General features: G+C 38.0%; 1 protein-coding gene and 1 long non-coding RNA gene across 2 annotated transcripts; one reads left to right on the forward strand and one right to left on the reverse strand.

The window, feature by feature from the left end:
• Window positions 1–702: 702 nt before the first annotated feature.
• LOC111346787 (vascular endothelial growth factor receptor 2-like) lies at window positions 703–22594 on the reverse strand. The gene is made up of 16 exons (XM_088729048.1): window positions 22529–22594; window positions 22032–22073; window positions 20272–20523; window positions 18881–19153; window positions 17572–17853; window positions 16586–16714; window positions 16193–16220; window positions 14933–15120; window positions 13832–13948; window positions 13182–13366; window positions 12860–12979; window positions 12107–12183; window positions 11678–11718; window positions 11248–11344; window positions 10678–10774; window positions 703–2794 (listed from the first exon to the last, which is right to left on the reverse strand). Exons 4-16 carry the CDS (start codon window positions 18954–18956, stop codon window positions 1505–1507), a joined length of 2727 nt encoding a protein of 908 aa, XP_088585174.1. The 5' UTR covers window positions 18957–19153; window positions 20272–20523; window positions 22032–22073; window positions 22529–22594; the 3' UTR covers window positions 703–1504.
• LOC148726493 (uncharacterized) lies at window positions 5044–8559 on the forward strand. The gene is made up of 3 exons (XR_015990158.1): window positions 5044–5179; window positions 5460–5580; window positions 7772–8559. It is a non-coding gene; the product is annotated as an uncharacterized LOC148726493 (long non-coding RNA).
• Window positions 22595–24144: the final 1550 nt, after the last annotated feature.

The following is a 24144-nucleotide window of genomic DNA, read 5'->3' on the forward strand; positions in this document are numbered from 1 at the left end:
TCCGTACTCAGCGTTATGTATGCTCTTAGTTTGGGATATGAGTCAAACCTCCCCTAAGCGAGCGTTTGTACACACAGCGCATGCCAGCTATCTTCCGGAGACGTGTAGAGGGCATGGCAAAGAGCCACAGCTTCCTTGTACAAGATACAGCAATGCACCATTCTGATCAGATTGGGAGTGTAGGACACACTCAGCCTCCTTGTAATCATAGATGAAATCTCCTGTGCTATCAAGAACATTTAAACACTTGTTCCCGAGACGCCGAAAGGAGATAAAGAGCAGAAAAAAAAGCTGCCTTGATCCTTAGAATAGCTCCCTTTGGCTAACATCTGCAGAATGAATCATTAGAATGGCATGTGGTCATATATGTTTCAAACTTCTCAAACACCTCCTTCGACAATGATAAGCGTGATAGGTAAGGCTATTATCATAAGAAGCAGTCAATGTAAAATAACAGTTTAGACTAATCAGCTCAATACCACCCATCTAATCAACGAATTGGAATAGACAACTCGATTACGAAAGAGAAGTAAGTCAGTAGCTGTGTCGAAAAACATGATACGAAAATAAGTGAGTAAAAAATTGCTTTGGAAATATGTTACATCTGGTTGCAAAGCGAGCGTAAGCTTGGGAAAGGAAAATACAATTATCAGAACGAGCGTGGTGCTACTGGATTTTCTTAATTCTTACTCTCTGACACTTTGGTTTATGGTTTCCTTAAAATATACAATTAGATTTGCCCACCTTAGTCTTCTTCTCCTTTTGTCTCTTCTATTCTTTAAGACTTTTTCTGCACGTTTGCCTTTGTCTCCCTGATGGTTGTCTGATCCGAACCAGCAACTTTGTAGCAATCGTTGGAGTAAACAAAACGAGTTTAGCTTAAATAAGTTTATTGAAGCATTGTTTTAAGAGTGTTTTACAAAAAGTTAATTATTTTTACCAAGGTACATATTGATGGTGGCTTGAGAGATATCGACATGTATTAGTTTGTCGTCCATGCCGGTAATTATAAGTTCTTTACAGAGACGAACAAACAAACGGCATCTTTTTTCGCTACAATACACTTAAAAAGATTAGGAAATGTCACTTACACTTAGAAAAACACTCAAAAATTTATCATGCATGTCTGACCTAATCAGTTATAACAATAATCTTAACAGCGATGCCTTTTTTTGTATCTTTTTGTCTCTATCAGCCTACAGTCTACTATAAGGAAAAAAGCACTCACGGGTGCAACAAGTGAATAAACGCTAAACTAAGTAGTGTAAAAGTAAAGTAAATAAGCAAGTTTTCTCTCAAGGAAATTTCCACTTAACCTCCATTTATAAACTTTAAAAATGATTATCATCGCTAACAAAGCATTACAAATGTAAAATGAACATTACGCCTTAAAATCAGGAGCTACAAAAAGGTAAGCCTAAGGTTCTCGAAATCAAAACTACAAATTAATACTGAGTAATATGAGACTACAACATTGGAGGTTAAGCAGTTCTGGTATCATGTCTCAGTCCTGCACAAGAGGAGTTCCTTCGGATGACTCCTCGTCTTCCTCATTTCCGGTTTCATCTGTATCCACAGCCGTTAGTTGGTAATCATTATACTCTTGTACACCAACCTCTTCATCATAAAGTTCTACTGCATCACCGTGGTCCTCCATATGTTTTCCACAGTAGTCTTGTTCATCCTTTGTATTCTTAAGTTGGAAAGTCTTAAGTTCTTCTTCCCCTGTCTCCTTTACAGATTGTACTACTGCAGCACCTTGATCATCAGCATTAGTTTCAGGTTTGCTTGTTGTACCTTCTTCGACCTCTGGAGAGAAGGCGGAATCAATATGGCCTTCTTCTTCAATCAGGGAAGGGTATTCTAAGGAATCGACATCTTCTTCCCCGATTACGGGATGAGATTGTGAGGCATCAGGTCTGTTCACCTCAGTGGCAAGGGGGTGTGCTAAAGAGTTAGGATCTTCTGTTTCAATTACAGGAGGGCATGCTGTGGCTTCCAAACCTTCTTCTCCAGTCAGAGAGGAGAATGCTAAATTGCTGGAATTTTCCTTCTCAATGACAAGAAAGCATGTTGAACTATCAGGATTTTCCTCGTCATTCACAATGGGGCCTGCCAGAGCACCAAGACCATTATCGTCCATCGCCAAATTAGATGGCAAAGGATCAATATCTTCTTCCTCGATCGCAAGAGGGCAATCAGAGCCATCGATATCTTCTCCCTCGCTCTCGCTGAGGTATAGTAAAGTATCACACTCGAAAAGGTACTCTGAGGCATCAGTACCTTTTTCATCGTTCTTAAAAGAGTGTGCTGCCCCACCCTCTTCTACTTTGATTGCGAGAGGGAAAGCTCTCACACCATCTTCTGTTGCAGCCACGAATGGATACGCAGTAGCACCGTGTTCACCCACCTCACGGTCGGGTTTAGCTGCAGTTGCTGCTTCGTCTGCTACACAGACTCCGAAGGGTAGAGCTGTAACACCGCCGTCTATTGCAACCACAAAAGGATGCGCAGTAGAACCATGATCACCCCCTTCACAGTCGGGATTTGCTGCAGCTGCTCCTTCGTCTCCTACGCTAATTGTGAGAGGGAAAGCTGTAGTACCATCGTCTATTGCAGCTCCAAAAGGATATCCAGAAGCACCATGTTCACCCCCTTCAAGGTTGGGATTTGCTGCAGCTGCTCCTTGCTCATCTGGTGCTGCATCTTCTCGGTTTGCAGCAGCTCCACGATCATCGATAAACTTATACTTATCGTGATCATACTTGTCCATGTTCACGATATCCACATATGTCTGTGATAAGGATTAAAAGGCAATCAGGAATTTAGTATGTTGAATAATCAGTGAGTTGATGACTGTCAACAATGAAACGACGAACAATCCAAACATGAATTATTTGATAAAGGTTAGATATCGGTTGCAAAGACAGAAACCGATTAACGTGCATGAATTGATAAAAAGTCGAAAACAGGTAAGGTCGACCTATATCTTCTAAACTCACTAAAATATCACTTTAACATCTCAATTAATTTTGAATACGTAAAAATCATTTATATGTACTGCGGTTTCATGAAATGTATGAAATTAAAGCGATCCTCGCAGTAATGAAACCTAATTATGTGGTAGTGGAAATAATTGTTACTGCGAGGATCGCTTTCATACGTTTCATGAAACCGCAGTACGCATATATGATTTTCATATATTCAAATTCACTGATTTATATCAGTTTGATGGGTTTAAGACGGTCCAACATAATTACCAGCTCACATTTGGCTTGTTAGCTCAGTTGGTAGGGCATTGCACCGGTATCGTAGAGTCTGCATTTTTTTCAGGCCTTATTTCCACTACTACATAAGTAGGGCTCATTAGTGCGAGGATCGCTTTCATGCACTTTAATATCTGTTCCATATTCGCCATTAGTTATCGAATCACATCACGAGCCACAGGTAAACGGAAGTTCAAATATTCGAAAAGGCTGGTTGCTATGGAGTGACGTCATAAACCGGATAAGTTTCCATCATCGCCTTGACAGCCTTTTTCGATAATTGCTCGCAGTAATCTGAGTAGTTGCTTGAATTTGTACAATCTCTGTTCCTGCTGGGTACAATGAAGCCTTTTGTTTATTAGGGGCTGGATCGGCCTATTGACATTTGGAGATTGGATTTCATATTAATATGCGTAAGCAAAAGCGGGAATGTTTAGTTTCCCGCGGTCGAGTGCAGTTATGGATCCCTTCAAACTTCGAAGGGTTGAATTGCTTCATTCTCCTCCAGATGAGTCAAGGGAATGGTTTATCTTAAATTTCAAGAAATGTGGCATAAGAGTCAGCAAGTTTTTTGAAGTAGCCTGTTGGTGGCACATTTTCCAAGCGTTTTGTACGGTCCAGCTTTAAAAAATGGCGGAAGCTTGGATGACCGATATGTTCAGAACAACAAAGTGGCCATCGCCTCTCTAGTTGGAGTTGTTTCTACCATCTTCCGGCAGAAATTCGAAGAAGGAGAAGTGGTGAGATATCTTTGGTTGATCGATAAAATAAATTCTTGATCCTGGATCAAGAAAAGCTTGGCAAACGTTACTTAGCATTTTCAAGCTAAGACGAACCGGGGTAAGTCATAACGTTTATATTTTTATTAAGATTAGAAAAAGTGAGTTTACTGTCTTATGTTTTGTTGTGAATGCTGGTTTCACGGTGTATCAGAACTCATCTCTGCTTGGCAGGAAAATCACATAATTGGCTGAGTTTGATTTTACGCTGAGCCTCTAAGTCTTCTAGCTATGATCACTTTTTATGGCTACTTTAGGAGAAATTTCGGGTTTGTTTCCTTGATAGGGTCTTGACAGTATTATAATTTATTTCATTTCTATTTTTCTACGATAAAAGATTTAAATCGCCAGAGGGATGCCATTGAGAAAACTGGAATAGTGGTTAATGGAAGATGCTTTAAAGTTAAATTTCCAGGTTATTTGTGTGTGCCAATCTTGACTCTTTATATTTTTTTTTATCTTATTATTTTTTATTTTTGCAATGTTTTTATGTTACATGTCTAGCTACGTGATAGTAATTATTGAATCCATTTTATGCTCGGCAGCGTTAGAAAATATCTGGGAAAGTATAACATTTGAGATCTTTGGTGTAGCTATTTTAACTTCAACTTCTTGTTATCTTCTTGTCTTTTTTCATGACAGCTACTCTTGATTACAAAACACTGATAATGCTGCTCAAGCAAAGAGCTGGTGATGCCAAAAAATACATCAATGAACTTTGCAAGCAAGGATTGGACACAGAGTGCTGTGTATTCTGCAAAGTTATTAAGGCAGGTTATACCTGCAATGCTAAATGACATGCATCATAGTGGAATTATACAATAACACAAAACATATTCAGCCTACTGGTATTTGTTATGCAATTTATTTATAATCAATTAGTGAGAGCTTTCTTGGCTTTCTTGACTTTACAGAAAGGCAGACGAAAGGTGTCCATAAAAGTGATAATATTTTATCTGTGGTGAACAGTGATTATATATCTACCATTACCAGTGAACATTATATGACTTTAGCTCAGTTAATTCATTATTGAGTGATACATGCAATTTATTTGTAGGAATGTGCCTCTCCTGATGTTCCTTTTGGGGAAGCCTTTGCTGAGTGTTTCCTAAAGAGCAAAGCAAATATTGGGGGGTAGGTACAACTCTGCATTTCTGCATTGACTTGCATAAAAAGTTCCAGCTTGCAGTATGGTATTTCACTTTCTATTGGAATACATGTCTTTAAATCTCACTTGGGATACTTAGTTTGATGGACAGTTGGCATACTGCCGGCCGACAGTTGGCCGAGAGTTGGCCAACAGACTTTTAGGGGAGCTGTTCTTCACTTTTACCCAGTTACCAGCAAAAATATGGTAAGCTTGGATTATAGAGGTGGAAACTTTATTCACTGTTTTTTTTTCTGTCTGTTTCAGATGGAAGGGGTTAAGAGATGACTTGCTCTTTCTCCTTGAAGAGGAGCCATGTGATGTTAATTTATGTGCTCTGCCTGTAGTGTATGACATTTTAATTTTTAAATTCTGTGCACCCATTGAAGTAAGGCATAGTCAACATTGTATCATTTAAAAATTCTATTTTCTTGAAGTCTTATCCTGTAACAATATTATTTTGTTTAGTGTTGCCTGGTCACTTCTGAGATATATATTTATTTGTCATATTTCTAAGATTTATATGGCCTTTGGCGTAATGCCTGAGAGCTTCTGGGATATAGCAAACTTAGTTTTTCATTCACTGTTAATAGAGGGAAATTATGTCTTTCCTTTCTGGTTCACCCAGGCCGAAGTCCTTCATTCAGAGTAATGCCTGAGCAATTCTGGGATATATAACATACCTAGCTTTTCATTCATGGTCAATATAGGGAAGTGCATGTTGTTTATCCTTTCTGGTTCACACAGGCTGAAGTCCAGGCATTCAGAGTAATACCAGAGCACTTCTGGGATTTATAACATACTTAGCTTTTCATTCATGGTCAATATTGGGAAGTGTTGTCTATCCTTTCTGGTTCACCCAGGCTGAAGTCCTCGCATTCAGTGTAATGCCTGAGCGCTTCTGGGATATATAACATACATAGCTTTTCATTCATGGTCAATATAGGGAAGTGTTGTCTATCCTTTCTGGTTCACCCAGGCTGAAGTCCTGGCATTCAGTGTAATGCCTGAGCACTTCTGGGATATATAACATACTTAGCTTTTCATTCATGGTCAATATAGGGAAGTGTTGTGTATCCTTTCTGGTTCACCCATGCTGAAGTCCTGGCATTCAGTGTAATGCCTGAGCGCTTCTGGGATATGCAACATACTTAGCTTTTCATTCATGGTCAATATAGGGAAGTGTTGTCTATCCTTTCTGGTTCACCCAGGCTGAAGTCCTGGCATTCAGTGTAATGCCTGAGCGCTTCTGGGATATACAACATACTTAGGTTTTCATTCATTGTCAATATAGGGAAGTGTTGTCTATCCTTTCTGGTTCCCCCAGGCTGAAGTCCTGGCATTCAGAGTAATGCCTGAGCACTTCTGGGATATAAAACATACTGAACTTTTTATTCATGATCAATATAGGGAAGTGTTGTCTATCCTTTCTGGTTTACCCAGGCTGAAGTCCTGGCATTCAGAAAAATGCCTGAGTGCTTCTGGGATATACAACATACTTAGCTTTTCATTCATGGTCAATATAGGGAAGTGTTGTGTATCCTTTCTGGTCCACCCAGGCTGAAGTCCTGGCATTCAGTGTAATGCCTGAGCGCTTCTGGGATATCTAACTTACATAGCTTTTCATTCATGGTCAATATAGGGAAGTGTTGTCTATCCTTTCTGGTCCACCCAGGCTGAAGTCCTGGCATTCAGTGTAATGCCTGAGTGCTTCTGGGATATACAACATACATAGCTTTTCATTCATGGTCAATATAGGGACGTGTTGTGTATCCTTTCTGGTCCACCCAGGCTGAAGTCCTGGCATTCAGTGTAATGCCTGAGCACTTCTGGGATATATAACTTACATAGCTTTTCATTCATGGTCAATATAGGGAAGTGTTGTGTATCCTTTCTGGTTCACACAGGCTGAAGTCCAGGCATTCAGAGTAATACCAGAGCACTTCTGGGATATATAACAAAGTTTCACATAGCTTTTCATTCATGGTCAATATAGGGAAGTGTTGTCTATCCTTTCTGGTTCACCCAGGCTGAAGTCCTGGCATTCAGTGTAATGCCTGAGCACTTCTGGGATATACAACATACTGAGCTTTTTATTCATGGTCAATATAGGGAAGTGTTGTCTATCCTTTCTGGTTCACCCAGGCTGAAGTCCTGGCATTCAGAGTAATGCCTGAGCGCTTCTGGGATATATAACATACTTAAGTTTTCATTCATTGTCAATATAGGGAAGTGTTGTCTATCCTTTCTGGTCCACCCATATTGAAGTCCTGGCATTCAGTGTAATGCCTGAGCGCTTCTGGGATATACAACATACTTAGCTTTTCATTCATGGTCAATATAGAGAAGTGTTGTGTATCCTTTCTGGTTCACCCAGGCTGAAGTCCTGGCATTCAGTGTAATGCCTGAGCGCTTCTGGGATATACAACATACTTTAAGTTTTTTCATTCATGGTCAATACGGGGAAGTGTTGTTTATCTTTTCTGGTTCACCCAGGCTGAATGGAAGTTCTGCTATTCACAGTAATCCCTTAGTGCCTCTGGGATACCTAACATTCTTATTTTCTTTGACATTCACAGGTTAATCAAGGGAAGTGTTGTCTATCGGCCTTACTGGTTCACCCAGGCTGAAGTCCTGGCATTCAGTTTAATGCCTGAGCGCCTCTGAGATATTTGACTTACTTAGCTTTTCATTGATGGTTAATATAGGGAAGTATTGTCTATCCTTTCTGGTTCACCCAGGCTGAAGTCCTGGCATTCAGTGTAATGCCTGAGCGCTTCTGGGATATACAACATACTTTAAGTTTTTCATTCATGGTCAATACGGGGAAGTGTTGTTTATCTTTTCTGGTTCACCCAGGCTGAACGGAAGTTCTGCTATTCACAGTAATCCCTTAGTGCTTCTGGGATACCTAACATTCTTATTTTCTTTGACATTCACAGGTTAATCTAGGGAAGTGTTGTCTATCGGCCTTACTGGTTCACCCAGGCTGAAGTCCTGGCATTCAGTTTAATGCCTGAGCGCCTCTGAGATATTTGACTTACTTAGCTTTTCATTGATGGTTAATATAGGGAAGTAGTGTCTATCCTTTCTGGTTCACCCAGGCTGAAGTTCTTGCATTCAGAGTAATGCCTGAGGTTTTCTGGCATATATAATGTGAAGAAATTCTTGTGACGCAAACTTTTCTGTTATTTGAGCTCTTCACCTATATCTACAGCAGAGCGACAAGAATAAATAGCCGTTTGAGACAAAAATTTGAAAAACAGCTTCATTTACTGTTAAAAGTCGCCCTGCAAACCGCGACGGGAAGAGAACATCAAAACAAAAAATGCTGCCAAAAAAACTCAATAAATAACACAAGGCAAAACACTGCTGGTACATTTCTTTGCAAAGCTAGATCGTGAAACTCTGATGCGACGTTTTTGTAGGGCGTAAACACACGACGACGATTGATTTCCTGACAAACTGGGTAATATGAGATAATATAAAGTATGAAACAACACGAAGTAAGGCGCACAGTCTCAAGTGATCGATATACCGTATTTCCTTGAATAAGTGCCCACCCCTTGGCCATTCAAACTTGTAACTCTGAATAAGCGCGACACCGGAACCCTTTCTTTTTCAGCTTTCATAACATTTTAAACTTTTACTACCTTAGATGAATATGTTGGGAGAGATTCTTGCTTTAAGAGTTAAATTACGCCGATGTATTATCTTTCCTTTTTATATGGCTGGCTTCGCAAGCGGTGCAAGATGCAGCGAATTCTGTGAGCTGATTGGCTATTAACCCTTGCTTATTTTTCGTTTTCTGCGGTGGCCAGCGTTGCAGCCATTTTGTCTTTGTGTAACCTGCAGGCAAGCTCTCGCTTGGCTCTTATCGCTTGGCTCAGGTTTGAGTTTTCCTGCTTAGTCAATAACGCATTACTGGATCTACCGCGCTCTAAGTTAATTTCCAAACCACTCTAGCGCACAGCGCTTGACTCAGTATTTAAAGTTGGTTTTTCGGAAAAAGTCAACGTCCCACCCCTCTCAAGAAGCTTTTAGAATATAAAAATTCAAGGACTTTCTAAGGATTGGTTAAATTCATTGGGGGACTTTCCCTGAAATTAACAGACTTGCAAGACAGTACGAACCCTGTTAAAGTTCAAGGGAGTTTAAACTTGTTCGTAACGTGTCATTAAACGAAAGTTGGTCTTTGTCTGTTTAAAAGCTTTGTCAGCTTGTTCAACATCTATCTTGATTTGAAAACAATTATTATTACCCCCGGTCTCTGTTTATTCACGATTTTAATCATCGCTGCGGAGGAGGTAGCGCAAAGAGATTTTCAACACCAGTGCGTTAATCACATCGTACCTATAATGTCTGTAATCTCTCGCAACTATCTAGAGGATTCCGGCACCAATATAGGTCATATGAAGGCCAGTGACAAAGAATCTTATGTGTACTGCATGAATATCGTTTAAAAAAACTGGAACAGTGTGTAAACTATAAATGCGACATAAAATATCAGTGAGAAAAAGCCGCCATGTATTGTGGACTCTGCGTTAAACAGCAAAAGAAATTATAGGTTGTAATACGCCGAGTTTATTCCCAATAACTGGTAACCGGATGCTCAAAAATTACAGCACCAAGCGTCAGCTGTCAAAGATTCCGAACACAGCGGAAAAAAAGTCGTCGGTTCTGGAATTTACTTTGTTTCCGATCCGAAAACAAAAATCTGGTAAAATTGATTAGAAAACAAAACACTCAGGCCGCCAGTTAAATGTCGTAGTAAATAAGCGTCGCAGCCTATGTCAGTATTAATAAAGTTAACTAAATCCGCAAGCATTGACTAAGAAATGTTTCTTCGACGTGACTGTAACTGCCGCAACACACTCCGGGCGAGCGCTTTGTCTTGTCACTATTTTTAAGCGCCGGCCATGTACACTTTTTTCGGATACGGCTTCTTTAATTACCTTTTCACGCCATAGGATGATGACATGATTGTGTAAAAGTTGACGCCTCTATCAGATTAGGAGCGAAATACGATCAAAAATTTTACCCAAGCAAGCCACTGGTATCCAGCAGAGAATGCGGACTAAAAGTACGGATTCTCTGCTGGATACCTAGACTTTTTTCGGTTGCTAACGGCGTGAGGCTCGTTACGAACAAACCTTGACTGTGTTCTCGTCTGTTTTAAAGCACATAGTCGAGTGTTGTTTATCACTCCTTCTTTATCATTTGTTATATAAAAAAGAATCTGTCAAATTCCCAACGCATTACCTACTATTTTCAAAACAACTTTTAATTTTCGAAGAAACAAAAGTGTCTTCAGTATGTTCTATACTCTCGCAAAACATGCTAATTCCTGCTAGAATAGTTCAAATAATCTGATTGGTTGAATAAGACTTTAGCTGTCAAAAATTTTCAAACCATCAAAGTTCACAATCTGTAAGAGTTTACAAACTTAAATGGTATTTTCTGAATAAGATGCTGTACGGCAAACCTTCGTTTTAAGATATGTATCCATTGTTTTGCAGAGGTTTACAAAATGTGGCCGGGCGGCGATTTGATATTTCCAGCAGCTCAACATCACCGCATATCTACAGAAAAACAGTGAAATTTTCTTACCGTAAGGATTGAGAGATCAAAACTAGTTACAATTATACTAGAAATGCTAATTTTACAAAAAAAGGTTGTTTACAACTTTACATAGGAGTTGAAATAAAGCCCGTGATTAAAAACCCTTCTTAATCTAAATTTGACTCACTAACTTTGAACTATCTGAAGTGGATATTGTTTATCTCACTTTTAAAAGGTTCGGTTTGGTTTGTTTTCTTTGGTTTTATTGATAGGATAAACTTGTTAGGAAGGCTATTTATTCATTCTAAATAGATTTTAAGGTTCACGAAGTATTCATATCATCGCCACCTCTCTATTACTTTTTCACCATCTGACAAAATTAAAGCCACAACAAACCTGACTACGATAGCTATCGTATCGGACTTTACTTATATAACGTTATATCTACTTTGTACAATCCATGTTCAGTATACATAGAAGAAGCCGAGCTTACAAACTGTCCTCGATATGTTCAGGCTTTGGCAAACGGTAACCTCGTTGGATTTCTCTCATTGTTCTGGTTTCAGACCATCCTTCGTATGGAATGCCTCCTGTGGACAAATAATACTTTTTCTATTCACTAAAAGAGCTTAACTTATTGTTGTAGTTACTTCTATTCCATAATGATTTCATTGTCCATAAACTATAGTCATCATACAAAAAAAAAAAAAATCCAAAAAAAAAAAAAATGCAAGGAGAAAGGTTTTTAAATAATGCGGATAAGTGCTTTATTCATCAGCGACATTGAGTATTGCCACTACTTGTCTATCATACAATGTTTTTGTATCTGCTCATGGTATAACCTTTCAGTTGGTAATTGTGCAAGCAATTTCGGCGAATATATTTTCTTAAAGTAAAGTAGTAAATAAGTGAACTGAGTATACCGATTGTGAAGATTTCAAACAGGACTATGCCATAAGACCACCTGTGGAAGAAATAGAGGGATGATGATTCATGTCAACTGGAGTAGAAAAATAATCTTTAACTCAGATACTTCAAATGTTTAAAAACATATTTATCGAGATATAAACAATGCCTTGAAGGTAAAAACTCCATAGTTATTCATTTGATCATTTATTCATCTTTTTATCCCTTTTTTTTTTTTGCCTACTCAAGTTTTAAACGTTGCCTTATAAACTTAATACTAATCTAATCTTATACGGCAGCTCTACCCCTAGACTCCCCGGCTCGAGTTATCCTAAAGACATTCTGATCAATAAAACACTGATTATTCTGAACCCTTTAATTCGTTAAGGGAGCATCATAAACAGGTTGACACTTAGAATACATATAATAGCAAATGCAGTACGTACACATCACTTTTGGTTGACAGCTGTTCCACATGACCAAAAAGAATCTCGGGTGCACTCCATTTTATTGGAATACATCCCTACATGAGTAGCCATAATACTATAAGCTTTTGAAATCTCGGGAAACTTTAGTACAACTTATAAGATATTTTGCATAAAGATTTAACCTTTTTTTTCCCCAAAGTTGTGAGAGGTCGCGATAAATTCAAGAGCAGTACACGCGTTTGTAGGTTTTTTTTTTTTTTGGTACAAATCACGGGCTCCGTTTTCTTTACATCTCCTGGTTACCCTGCCCTTCGACATGTTTGAGTTTGTATTCTTGCTCTTAAAAGAACATTATACACTCGGTTTTTCTTATTTCCTGCGTTCACTCCTTAGGTATAGTGTACAATATGTTTTTGTTTGGATGAAAAGTTCGAGACGCTTAGAATGGCATTCCGATCGGGAAACATGTTTTGCGTTAAAACTGTATAAAACGATGCAAGGTTCGTAAGGACAGTTCAAGTTTTGTTATCGGTCTCAAAAAAGAGAGCGTGCCTAGTTGACGTCATTAACTAGCATGTGCTCATATTTCGTTTAATTTTTCCCAGTTTGAATCTTTCATACCAACAGCCCAAAACATATCTCTCGCCTATACCTTAGGTTTACATGCGTGTATAGCAAGCTAACCCCACATTAGGGTGTGTGATGCATTTGGCAATTTCAACAGTCAAATAACAACTCGCTGAGCAAGTGATTAAAAATTCTGAAAATTACCTTCTTCGCATTCCCTGGGCCGTATTTGAAATCTTGATAAGAGAGCCCAAAATCAGTCAACTTGCATACACGATGCTCATCGAGGAGGATGTTGCGAGCTGCAAGATCGCGATGAATTATCTGAAATTGAAAAAAAAAAATAAATGATGCGAAGGGCCAGTAACGAATTAGATATAGAACAAGCAATTCACATCAAAGAAGAAAAAAGAAAGCAAAGGTTTGTCTTAGACCATGTTCGTGTGAGTTAGTGTTCCAATCTGCTCAATATTTTTAGTCGTATGGTGATCGATTTGCGAAATGCAAGAAGAGGATGAGCACTTACCCCTCTAGAGGCGAGAAAAGTCATACCATGTGCGATCTGTTTAGCGAACAACACCATGTCATATGTTGTCAAGTGGTCGACCCTTCCGACCCCACGATGATAGTGGTCGAAAACCCCCCTGGATTTTCGTAGATAACCCAGTAAGTCACCTCGCCACAGGTATTCCATGATAAGTATTGGCTGAGCTAAATAAGTTCAAAAAAGCGTTGGCAAATCATTATAAGCAAGGGAAGAACAGAAGACGTTCCAAATTCTAAAAACGGTTCTGAATTGTGCATGCTTAATTTAGTTATATATTAGGTTGCATCTGTTATTAACCAAAATAGAGATAGAGGGGGAAAAAGAAAGGAATCACGATAGAAATACGAAGACAGAGAGACACATGTGGCAGATAGAGAACTACGGACAGACAGAAAAACGGAAAGACATACAAATAGAAAAGGGAAATAAATAGACAGAGACTTGTCATCCTAAATCGATGCTTTTATCACAATTAGCATATAAATGCTACAACGCCAGAAAAAAAAAAAAAAAAAAAAAAAAAAAAAACTGCATACAATTTGAACTAAACTTTACCAACGGTTCACCTTAGAGATGCCTTTATCCATACTGTGACTTAGCTGATTACAATCATAACAATAGCTGAGTACCTCCAACTGTAACGCAGCCGATGAATTTAACAACATTTTCATGGCCCATCCTTCCAAAGAGTTTCAATAATTCGATCTCTCTCAGCAGGGCCTGCCTTCCTTGCTCCCCAGAGATTGCTAGAAAACCACAGAAAAAAAACAATGCAATGATGTATCTATAGAGACAATTTATTTTGTGGCTAACATACTCATCTACGACTGTTGTATATTTGGTGTTAAATAATCAACACGCGTTACAGTGCATATGATCTACATATCTAAACAAAAACTCATTCACATTTGCAAAGAAAACAGTGGGTTAGTGTTTCTGTTCATTTGTATTGAACATGATATCCGCTCAACTAGATTCATCGTCACCAAAGAAACAACAGCAACAACAACAAAAAACAAAACTGTTCTCTACTGTCCAAATGCTACGCAATCCTTTGTTTAATTTTATTATATTATAAATTACTTCGTCCAAGATTCATAGCAAGTTTAAGGAACTCTGTAGGTTCGTTACCATGATTTTCAGTTTTTTCCAAAGGAAGAAGACCGAAGGTCGAAATGTCATAGTAAGTACTAGAACACTTAGCAATTGTTCACCGTGCTTCATCTTTGTTCACTTCTTTTGTTTTATTGTTTGGTTTGTTTGTTTTTGTTGTCGCTGTTTTTTTTTTAATGGTTTCGTTTTTATTAATCTGTTTTGCTTCGCTTTTACGACCTATAACTGGTCCGCAATTTAATTCACGAAATAAGGTAGTACACTTTTACGTTAAGTCATTATTAATATATATGTCATGTGGGGACATTTGGCCTGAATGCTCTCTTGGCCTCTTTGAGGTCACATAACAAAGCTTTCCGTTAAACTTCTCTCAGAGGGTAAGTTCGAAAAATATTAGACGTCAGCAGGAATTTTCCTGCAAATATTGACCAACGACCTCCGCCGCACGTGGACAACACGTGATCGGAGATGGCATGAAAGTAAAGTAAGACTTAATTATTTTAGTATTTTCGGCCGTTATTCGCTTTCATAACATAACTTATACACAGTGCGCGCTCGCATTGTTGAGGATAGTTCAATCAAGTTTCAATTAACGAAAGGTTTTAACATGAACTTACGTAGGCAGCACTTAGCAGCAACTGTACGATTACCAGGTCTGCCACGGGACCGACCCAATAGCGCTCGCCACACTGAGCCAAATGCCCCTCTGCCAATAGGCTCGCGAAAGTTTAGGCGGTCAACTGCAATCTCCCATCCATCTGTATTTGCGTTCAGCTGACCCATCTCAACTTCATCTTGCTCTTCACTGAATAATTGCAGTTGAAAACAAGACTCTAATTTAACTACGCTTGTTACCTATCTGTCAACCTCGTTCCCGGTTGGGAATAATAGGAACGAGGTTGACTTAGTCAGCTTTTGTATATCTGAGTCTAGTTTATTGTACTCTGTGTCTTCAAGTTTCAACTATAGTTGCATTAACATTGTCTTGCTTTCTTATTTCATTGCATTTAATTGTATCATTATTTAAAAAGGCATCTACACGAGTGTCTGAGAAAGAAATTATGTTAAGTGCGTCAGAAACTTCCCATTTGCCTGTAAAAAAATTGTTGAGATAGTGAAATTTGGATGCTACTTTACTAAACCCGTCACACGTTATCCCAGAACCAAAGATTCAATTCTCAAAAAGCACTGAATGAACCTCGCACGCGGTATTTGGAGATAACCTAGTGCCGACTTGTTGTTTTGCATTTTAAGTCTTTTTAATATCATACTTCTTCCGTGCCTGCCTAATGCGCGGGAAATGAATTACTAATCAACACCAACCGAAGTGCTGTCTACAAGTAGGGATCGGCCTATAATCGAATTATTAAATAGTATTTGAAATTGGTCTACATGACTCCTGATGTTGCTTATTGCAACAGCGATTTTCTGAGTGGCGAAGACCCCAAACTTGTACTCTTCCTCACAAGTATGCCACCCAGCATGCTGGTCAAAAATAAAAAAAAAAAACAAACAAACAAACAAATACTTAATTAGGTGTCAGAACAAGTCAAGGAAATATCAAACCAAAACAGAAAAACAACAACAACATTAACAACAACAAAAATTTCACTGCCATTTCATGAGAGCCGATTCGTAAAATGTAACTGCTTCGAAAGGAAAAACCTCTTTCGGCCTGTTTATTCATAATGATGACTATGATAAGTCTAAGCTGTGTATTCATTATCACGAATATAAAAGGTCCAAGCTGAAAAGCGACGTAACTTTCTCAGCGGTGGCGCTTAACAATTCTCTTCTCAGACTTATTCAAGAGTTGGAAATTTCGGGTATAACCATATACTCAAACAGTAGGCATTCAACAAAGAAAATCTACTTACTTTGACCTGGTAGGCACCTCTTGCAAGACTATTGATGGAAGAAATCGCTTAATAGTGAGCAAGAATGACTTCTTTCACTTAGTCAAAACTTACGACTCGGTTCAGAAGTCACTTACAACTTATATTAGACTTTGACTAAAACTAAGAAGGAATAAGGTGGGTTGCCATGCTGACTAAGTGAATATAATTTATAACATTTTCTGTGATTTGGTTAGCTAATGGGATTGCGGGGAGTAAAAAGTGGCCTTTGATGTCAGTTTTGGAAATGCAGAATTTGACCTGCTAAAAATAGCTCTCTTATAATCCTAAACAATGACATATAAAAGCCGCAATTTGCCGTTCCAAATCATTTTGTTTAGGTAACCTATGGCACCTCCGAAAAATTCCTTTTACCTGTCGCACGGCGCTTTACAATGTATGCAATAAGAGCCAGGAGGAAAATGACAGCAGCCACAGGTCCGCCAATGTAGTACCACTCCAGTGAGCTGCTGGAAGGAGCTTCCGCATCCGGTCTCGCCAATTCTCAGGGTAGAAAAGTAGAAGGGTAAAATTATTACTCCTTGTTTTGTCGTAACAACAACAACAACAACAACAACAATTAAACATTTATATAGCGCAAACTACTATATAGATAATTAGTCGCGCTTTACAATCAGTTAAGGTGAGATTGGACGTCAGAAGTCATCAATATGGCGCAATATGCAGCCACTTCAGTCCACGTATTGATCTCACCTTCCCTCTCCAATTTACCCTAGATTAGACACTACACAAAGATAGACCACAACACCGGGCACTACGTGCCCTACTCTTTTCGAAGAGTGTGTCGGTTATTTAACGTCCTACAATTTCTATTGCATATAAGGGCTTGTGAGACGGGACCTCCAGTTATCGTCCCTATCCGAGAAGACTAGAAAATCTAACCATTTGCAGATATTATTATAAAGGCAGCACTTTCTTCTCAGTTATTTAAAGACCCTGAGTGTTGGTCCGGCCGGAGTCGAACTCTCGACCTCCCGCACAACAGTCCAGCGCTATACCAATTGAGCTAACCGGGAGGTTAGAGGCTATTTGACCGTGGTATTATTTACCGCTTGTGTTAAGGTGATGCAATCTGATGGCCTATGATACTCACTAAAGACTAATATCCATCTTACGGCAGAAATGGAAACAGTCATGAGAAATATCAATTAAACAGGCATCCGTAATACGATGTACGTCATCATGCCAAATTATATATTTATCTCCACGTTTGAGATGCTGCTACCGACTCTAATGATCTTAGTTTCAAGAAGATGGATAAACAACAATGGAAAAGTTTAGGAATATAAAAAGTCGTGGTTATAGTTTATATCGATGGCCTCACAGTCACAGCAACCTACCTCCTACATCCAATGTCACCGAAGAGCGAGCCACAGTTCCTAGCTGGTTACTTGCTTCACAAGAATATTCACCTCTGTCCCCTTCCACAACTTTAATGATAACAAGTCTGCTAATTTTCTCATCTAATCGGATTTCTATAACTGCTCGTTCTGTTAATGGTTCTCCGTCTTTTTTCCATGTTATGTTTACGGTTTCCTCGTTGACTGTGCAGGTCAATGCAAGGACTTCTCCCGTTGTGAGTTTTGAATATGTCTCTGAAACAACTTGAGCAGAGGCTTTTCCTGCATTGGAAGAGAGAAAATCAATTCAAATACTAATGTCACATTGAAATTACAACGGTAGTATCGACACAAAACAAACTAACAAACAAACGAATAAACAATGATATGGAAACGAGCCGATCAAGATGTGGCCTTTAGTTAATGTTCTTCGAACTTTTCAATTGACTTAGTCTCAGTACGAGTTAAAAAGTTCCGCAAATCAACTATGTGGATATAGATGCGGGAGAAATAAGTATCCAAGGTAATTATTTCGAAAATTTCATCGTCATTTTACCGCATATTTCGTTCAGGAATGGAAGCAGTTTTTTTTCTTCCACTACCTTGTTTATTGTCAAGATTGTTAATTTTTGTGTCACATGCAAAGATGGCCCTTTAGTTTCGCTTTCCTTTGCAAATCCTCCTGCTCTATCTTGAACCTCCTGGATCTCTCCGTCGTCGGAACATCTTCGTTAAAGTGTTCCAGCTAAGATGTACAATACATATTTTGAAGTATTACGTATTAATCAACAAACGAAAGCGCCATTACTTTTAGATTTTCTTTGGTTTTTTAATCTTTCCAGATCTACTCAGTTGACTCAAATAGCGGATTCCTCTAGAGTAATATAATTTGTTATAAATCTTATCTCTACGTAATGTAACAGGCTCAAGAATATTATTACTTAGGATTGATATCACCTGTATTGACTCTTGAGCATACTCAGACTTAAGAAGATTCTTAACTCGATGAAAATGAAACTTCAATAATGATTATACCTATTCCTTCTTTGGACTCTCTGTGGGTGTACACCTGAGTTCATAATGGAAGTTGCGTGTAGTCCGTAAGCAGTATATATTTACAATCCTTGAGCTCCTATTTCCCTCCTTCCTCACCACCTCCGTGACGGAGGTGGTGAGGAATAATTTATCGTTAATTTAATTTATCTTTAATTTATCTTTATCTTCATGTCCACATTCATCTCCGACATCTTTATCTTCCCATTCATCTTCGTGTTAATTAACAACATTATTATTTTTTAATTGAACCTACCATAAACAAGCAGTGTTGCAGACGAACTGGTCGTATTTTCTTTGTTTTTTGCTGTACACTTGTAAGTCCCCTCCATCCCTTTTGTGACACGTGGCAATTCCAGGAATGACGCTCCTTCTTGATCAGCTTTACTGATAACAGGTTGTAGGCCACCATTATTAAAAACCCAGACTAATGTTGGTGTTGGAACACCTGTGGCTACGCAACGAAAGTTTACAGGGTATCCTTCGGTAATAGATTGGTCTATTGGAGGCACAATGATCTGGGGAGAGACTTAAAGTGAAAGGATCACCAAGTTCAACAAAGGGTCGCATTGTCCATTTTAATATAAAACTCCCCCCGGCTCGTTTCAAAGTAAAAGCAAACTACGTGATTCTCAAACCTATTTTTAATACAAGCTATTTCGCAATCAGTTTTCTTCGCGTTTGATAAAGAAAGGTATAGCTGAACCCAATGTGACGTTAAAAATGACTTTTTATTTGCCTAACATTTCCTATCTTAGCAAACGTACGGGGCGATACTAAATTTATTATCTATTCAATCATTTCTTCGTCCTTTTCTTATTGGTTAGTAGGCGTAATAGGTGTAATTTCAACAAGCGATGCTACCATTTTCCAAGATTACGATTTTCTACAAAATCATAGTATACGTGTAATTCGATGTATAGCTCGGCAAAGATGGTAAAAACAAAATTGCAAAAAGGTTTCAATTGCGTGAGAACATTACATCAAATCTGTCATTGTATACGCTCAAATTGTCTGTTGTAACAAAGGTACAAGTTCATAATGACGTCAGGATTGTTTTCATATATCTCTTTGTAATTTCGGTCGCTGATTTAGAAATTCAAATTCGGTAATTATTTTTCATGGACGTTTTTAGAAAAATCGCTTTCCAAACCTCAATAATATATACTTACTAGATAATGATGCACCGATAGCCGCTTTGACAAACTATAACGAGTACACTGTTACTAATTCTCATAGTGAACATGAAGTCATGACTCCTCAGTCATTGATATTTATCAAGCAATTTGATGAGGAGAGAAATTGGAAGGTCAATTCAAATCTTAAACAAACTTTTTATATTCAATGCCATGTCAAAATAATGGAGCTTTGAGATCTATACAATCAAAATTCCTCGACACTCCAAAGAATAATCGATTAAGGCTACCAAAAAACTATTGTATATCAGTTGACATGTACTCGCTCTTTAAATGTCATCATCATTTGATTTTTTTCTTATCATTTTCATGAAGTAGATCTATAAGTGGTTTCAAGCCGTTAAATCTGATTTGGAGCCAAAGAATCGACTTTTTTGTTACTTTAAAAATTAAATTGATAATAGACTCCAGCTTTTCCTTTTTTTTATTTTTTTATAAATGACAACCATACCTCCTGCCACTTCAATCCAGAAAGTTGTGTTATTGCTCCCTTCGCTGTTTTTGGCGCTGCAAGTGTACTGGCCAGAGTCGTTCAGCCTCGCCCTAACAATCGTGAGAGCGTTGTTGTTACTGAGATTCACCCCATTCCTAGTCCAGAGTACCTCAGGTGTAGGGATACCGCTTAGAGAGCAATTGAAGTGAAGCGATGAATTATATGCAACCGCCGACTGATTCTTGAGCAGAGGATTAATTGTGGGAGGACCTGGGCAGACAATTGACAAAAATAATTGAAAGTAGGTGATAGATGAAAAACAAAATAAACAGAACAACGAAGAGATTTACTAAAAGAGTAAAAGTAAAATAAGATTAGTCTGACATTTGGTCCGAAAAGCTGCTTTCCTTCCCCTCTCGGTGTTTTAACTAGACACGCATTGACCAGTGACTCCATAATTTAGTCGATCAATAAAGGTGAGCATGTTTATGTTACCAAATAACTTTCCATCCTTTGTCCAATTGAACTCTGTTCCAGGAGAACCCCCTCACAAAGCATTTCCCTCGAGTTGTTAAATCTAATTTAATTGGCGATAATTAATTTCAAGAGAACCTTTTCTTTTTCAATCAATCAATCAATCAATCAATCAATACTTTATTTACCCACGTAGCGTCAAGGAGCTCGTAGAGCTCGTTAAAAATACGTACGTGCCTCTAAGATTAAGAATCTGAAGAAAACCTAATACATACTGTCAAGACCAAATAGATTAGAAATTGCAATTACTAAAAATTAACATTCAAATTGAAGTTTGTACCATAAAATTCAAAGTCACTTAAATACAGGTATAAAATGGTGAAGAAATAACTTAAATAACTTAAAATTAGCATTAAGAATTAAGTTTATACAATGAAATTCAGAGTCACTTGAATACTGGAGAAGCAGCTAAAGTTTCAATGTTCTTAATAGCTTCTTAAAAAGGTTGATATTCTTGGCCAGTTTCACACTTGTAGGTAATCCATTCCACAGCTACGCACACATGTAGGTAAAATATTTTTTCATAAAATTTCAATGAAATCTAGGTGCACACAAATTAATGCCGGTTCCTCTCAGATTGTACATAGTTTCCCTAAAACTAAGAAAATCTTTGATATACTTGGGACCGTCGTTATGCAAACATGTATATGACAGAATAAGGGATTGTTGTTTCCTTCTCTGTTCTAACGTTTCCATTTTCAAGATTCACAACAATTCATCATAAAGGGTAGAGTTGCAAATAGCCTATCAGTGATCTAAGAATATAATAGTTGGCATCTTCTAGCCGATTCACTTGCACTTTCCCCCACTCCAAGAAAGAGGAGGCAACAGTATTCAAAATGAGGGAGAATAAAAGTTTTATAGCGCCTTAACATAACATTTCCAGGGACAAAACGCCTTATTCTCCTGAGTGCGCTATTTTTACCGTATACCTGTTGAAGCTGTTTAGTAATGTGATCCTTGAAAGATAGCATGCTGAGTTGATAAAGTAAATTGGTCACCGCAAAAAAATGTCTAAGCTGACGTTTCGAGCGTTAGCCCATCGTCAGAGCCAGCGCTCGAAACGTCAGCTTGTAAACCCTTTGCGGTGGCCAATTCACATTATCCACTGAGTTGAAAAAACCAAGGTATCTTTATGAAAGAACTTGGAAGTTGATAAAAGGCCAGTAATTGATATCTGTGCAGTATTTTCAACCAACGCACGAGAAATCTTTTACTTTCCCCATATACATAAAACCACTTACATTTACAAGACCGGGATTCCTGAGTTCTTGTGCAGTTGAATTCTGGAAGTAAGATAATTTATATTTTCTAAACAATAGTCGGTAAAAGTTCAAGCTTGGTTGTCAATCTATGGCGCATTGTGTAATGACATTGACTTTAATCGCAATCTATATTGCATTGTTATCATAGTTGTTTTTATTATTGTGAGTTTACTTTTAAATGTAATTTTAGCTTTTTAAATAATTGTAAATTTACTCTTCATTATAATTTTAGCTTTTTAGCCTATTTAACTCGTGTTTTAATCTTTTCATGCGTATTTGAACATTTTATGGAATTTGCGCATTATAAATGTCCTATTGTTATTATTATTATTATTATTATTATTATTATTATTATTAATTCATCCATCTGAATTAAAGCTAATAAATAAATGCACAGTTTTTTGAAGCTGCAAAACGAAGGTAAAAACACGGGACTGCACTCTCCTCTTTCCACATACTTTCCTCTTGTCACATACCAACTCTTTCCCGATACTGCAAAGACTTGCACTCTTTGCAGCCACCACTCCAAGATGACCACCCCATACAACCTTTGAAAACAATGTTGTACGAAAAGAGTCCTACGTCAAATCGTTAACTTCTTCAACGCATGTCATCACTTTTTAATGCTCTTTACGTCCATTGCTGCATAAACCCGCAGCTCATCACAAAGGATACTAAAGTAAATAAGTATTACCGTCTGCATCCAGATTTTCTAATTTGAAAGGTGACTTCCAACTAAAATCTCCACGTTACAATATTGATGGATTGAAGCTTATAAATCATCCGCCTAAAAGTTCTCAATTTATAACCTTCATTCTTGTTCTTCCAACACCTCTGAGGGATTTATCATGTTATCAAGCCCAGAAAAGTAACACGGATTTCTAGTGCTTAAATAGATGACTGTACAAAAATGCTCAAAGAAACAGACAGGATTTTAATGTACTCAGTTCTTAATTCTTAAGCTCCACCAGAAGATGGCCGAATGTTGAAATTCAACTGTTCTAATACATAAGACATTTGTTCCTGTGTTGCATCTTTGCACACTCATCCACTGATCCACCGAGAAACATTTGATCCTGTCTGTATCCTTCTATTTCGAACATTTCGTTTGTTTAACCAACTTTATCTTGTCTACTGATGAATGATAGTTTAAACATGGCTACTTACAATCTGTTAAACCAGTTAGGATGAGAACATGAAAAGAAAGATTCACATTCGGTAAGTAAACAAGTGGCTCAATATAACCTTGGATTACTTGGCCACACACACCATGCCCCAGTTGTTCAAAAGGCGGATAGCATTATCCGACGGATAAATCGCTCTCCAGTGGATAAGTGTTACCAAAACGCACTGCGCTATCCACCGGATAGAGATTTATCCAGTGTACAGCGCTATCCGCCCTTCGAACAACCGCGGCCATAAGTTTAACGAACAAACTGAACACGTCGTACTCACCCGCTTATAAATCCGGAAAGAACGCCGGAAAAAAGAAAAATAATTTTGAAAAATGTTAATTCGTTTCTATATTCATCAGTTTTTTTTTCTCTTTGAACCATTCACTTTCTTTTGGTATGTCAATGCCTTATGTTGAAATAGATGACAGGATTTGTTTAGTCAAACAAACAATCCGCCAAATATGGCTGATATCTGACGATAATCACACAATTATCATTTATTACAGGACTTAGGTATTGGGATATACATATCATCTTAATACTTCTTAGTTCAGTTACATCGTTCCCATGGTAACATTTCAACAGTGACAGCTATCGCTAACTGTCATTAATATCCAGTCAGAGATTCTATTCTAATTACGATTGCAATTTGCTGATCAGTGATCAGACAATAAATGTTTGTATATAATGACCCACGGAAGAGTTCTTTATTTATAGTAGCGGATGTTATTGATAGTTACCTTCCCTTTCGGCTGAACAGAAAAGATAAGATAAGAAAAGAGGAGCAGTTAGTAATGTAACTAACATAGCTTAAGTTATGGAATACCAATTCATCGTAAATTGGAACCAATTTTTTTAGAAGGAATTATGTTCCAGTAGCTTCTCTTTATATGGGAAGCGAGTATTAGCTTCTAAAT

This window comes from Stylophora pistillata, chromosome 7 (assembly GCF_964205215.1).
Source record: "Stylophora pistillata chromosome 7, jaStyPist1.2, whole genome shotgun sequence".
NCBI classification, from domain to species: domain Eukaryota; kingdom Metazoa; phylum Cnidaria; class Anthozoa; order Scleractinia; family Pocilloporidae; genus Stylophora; species Stylophora pistillata.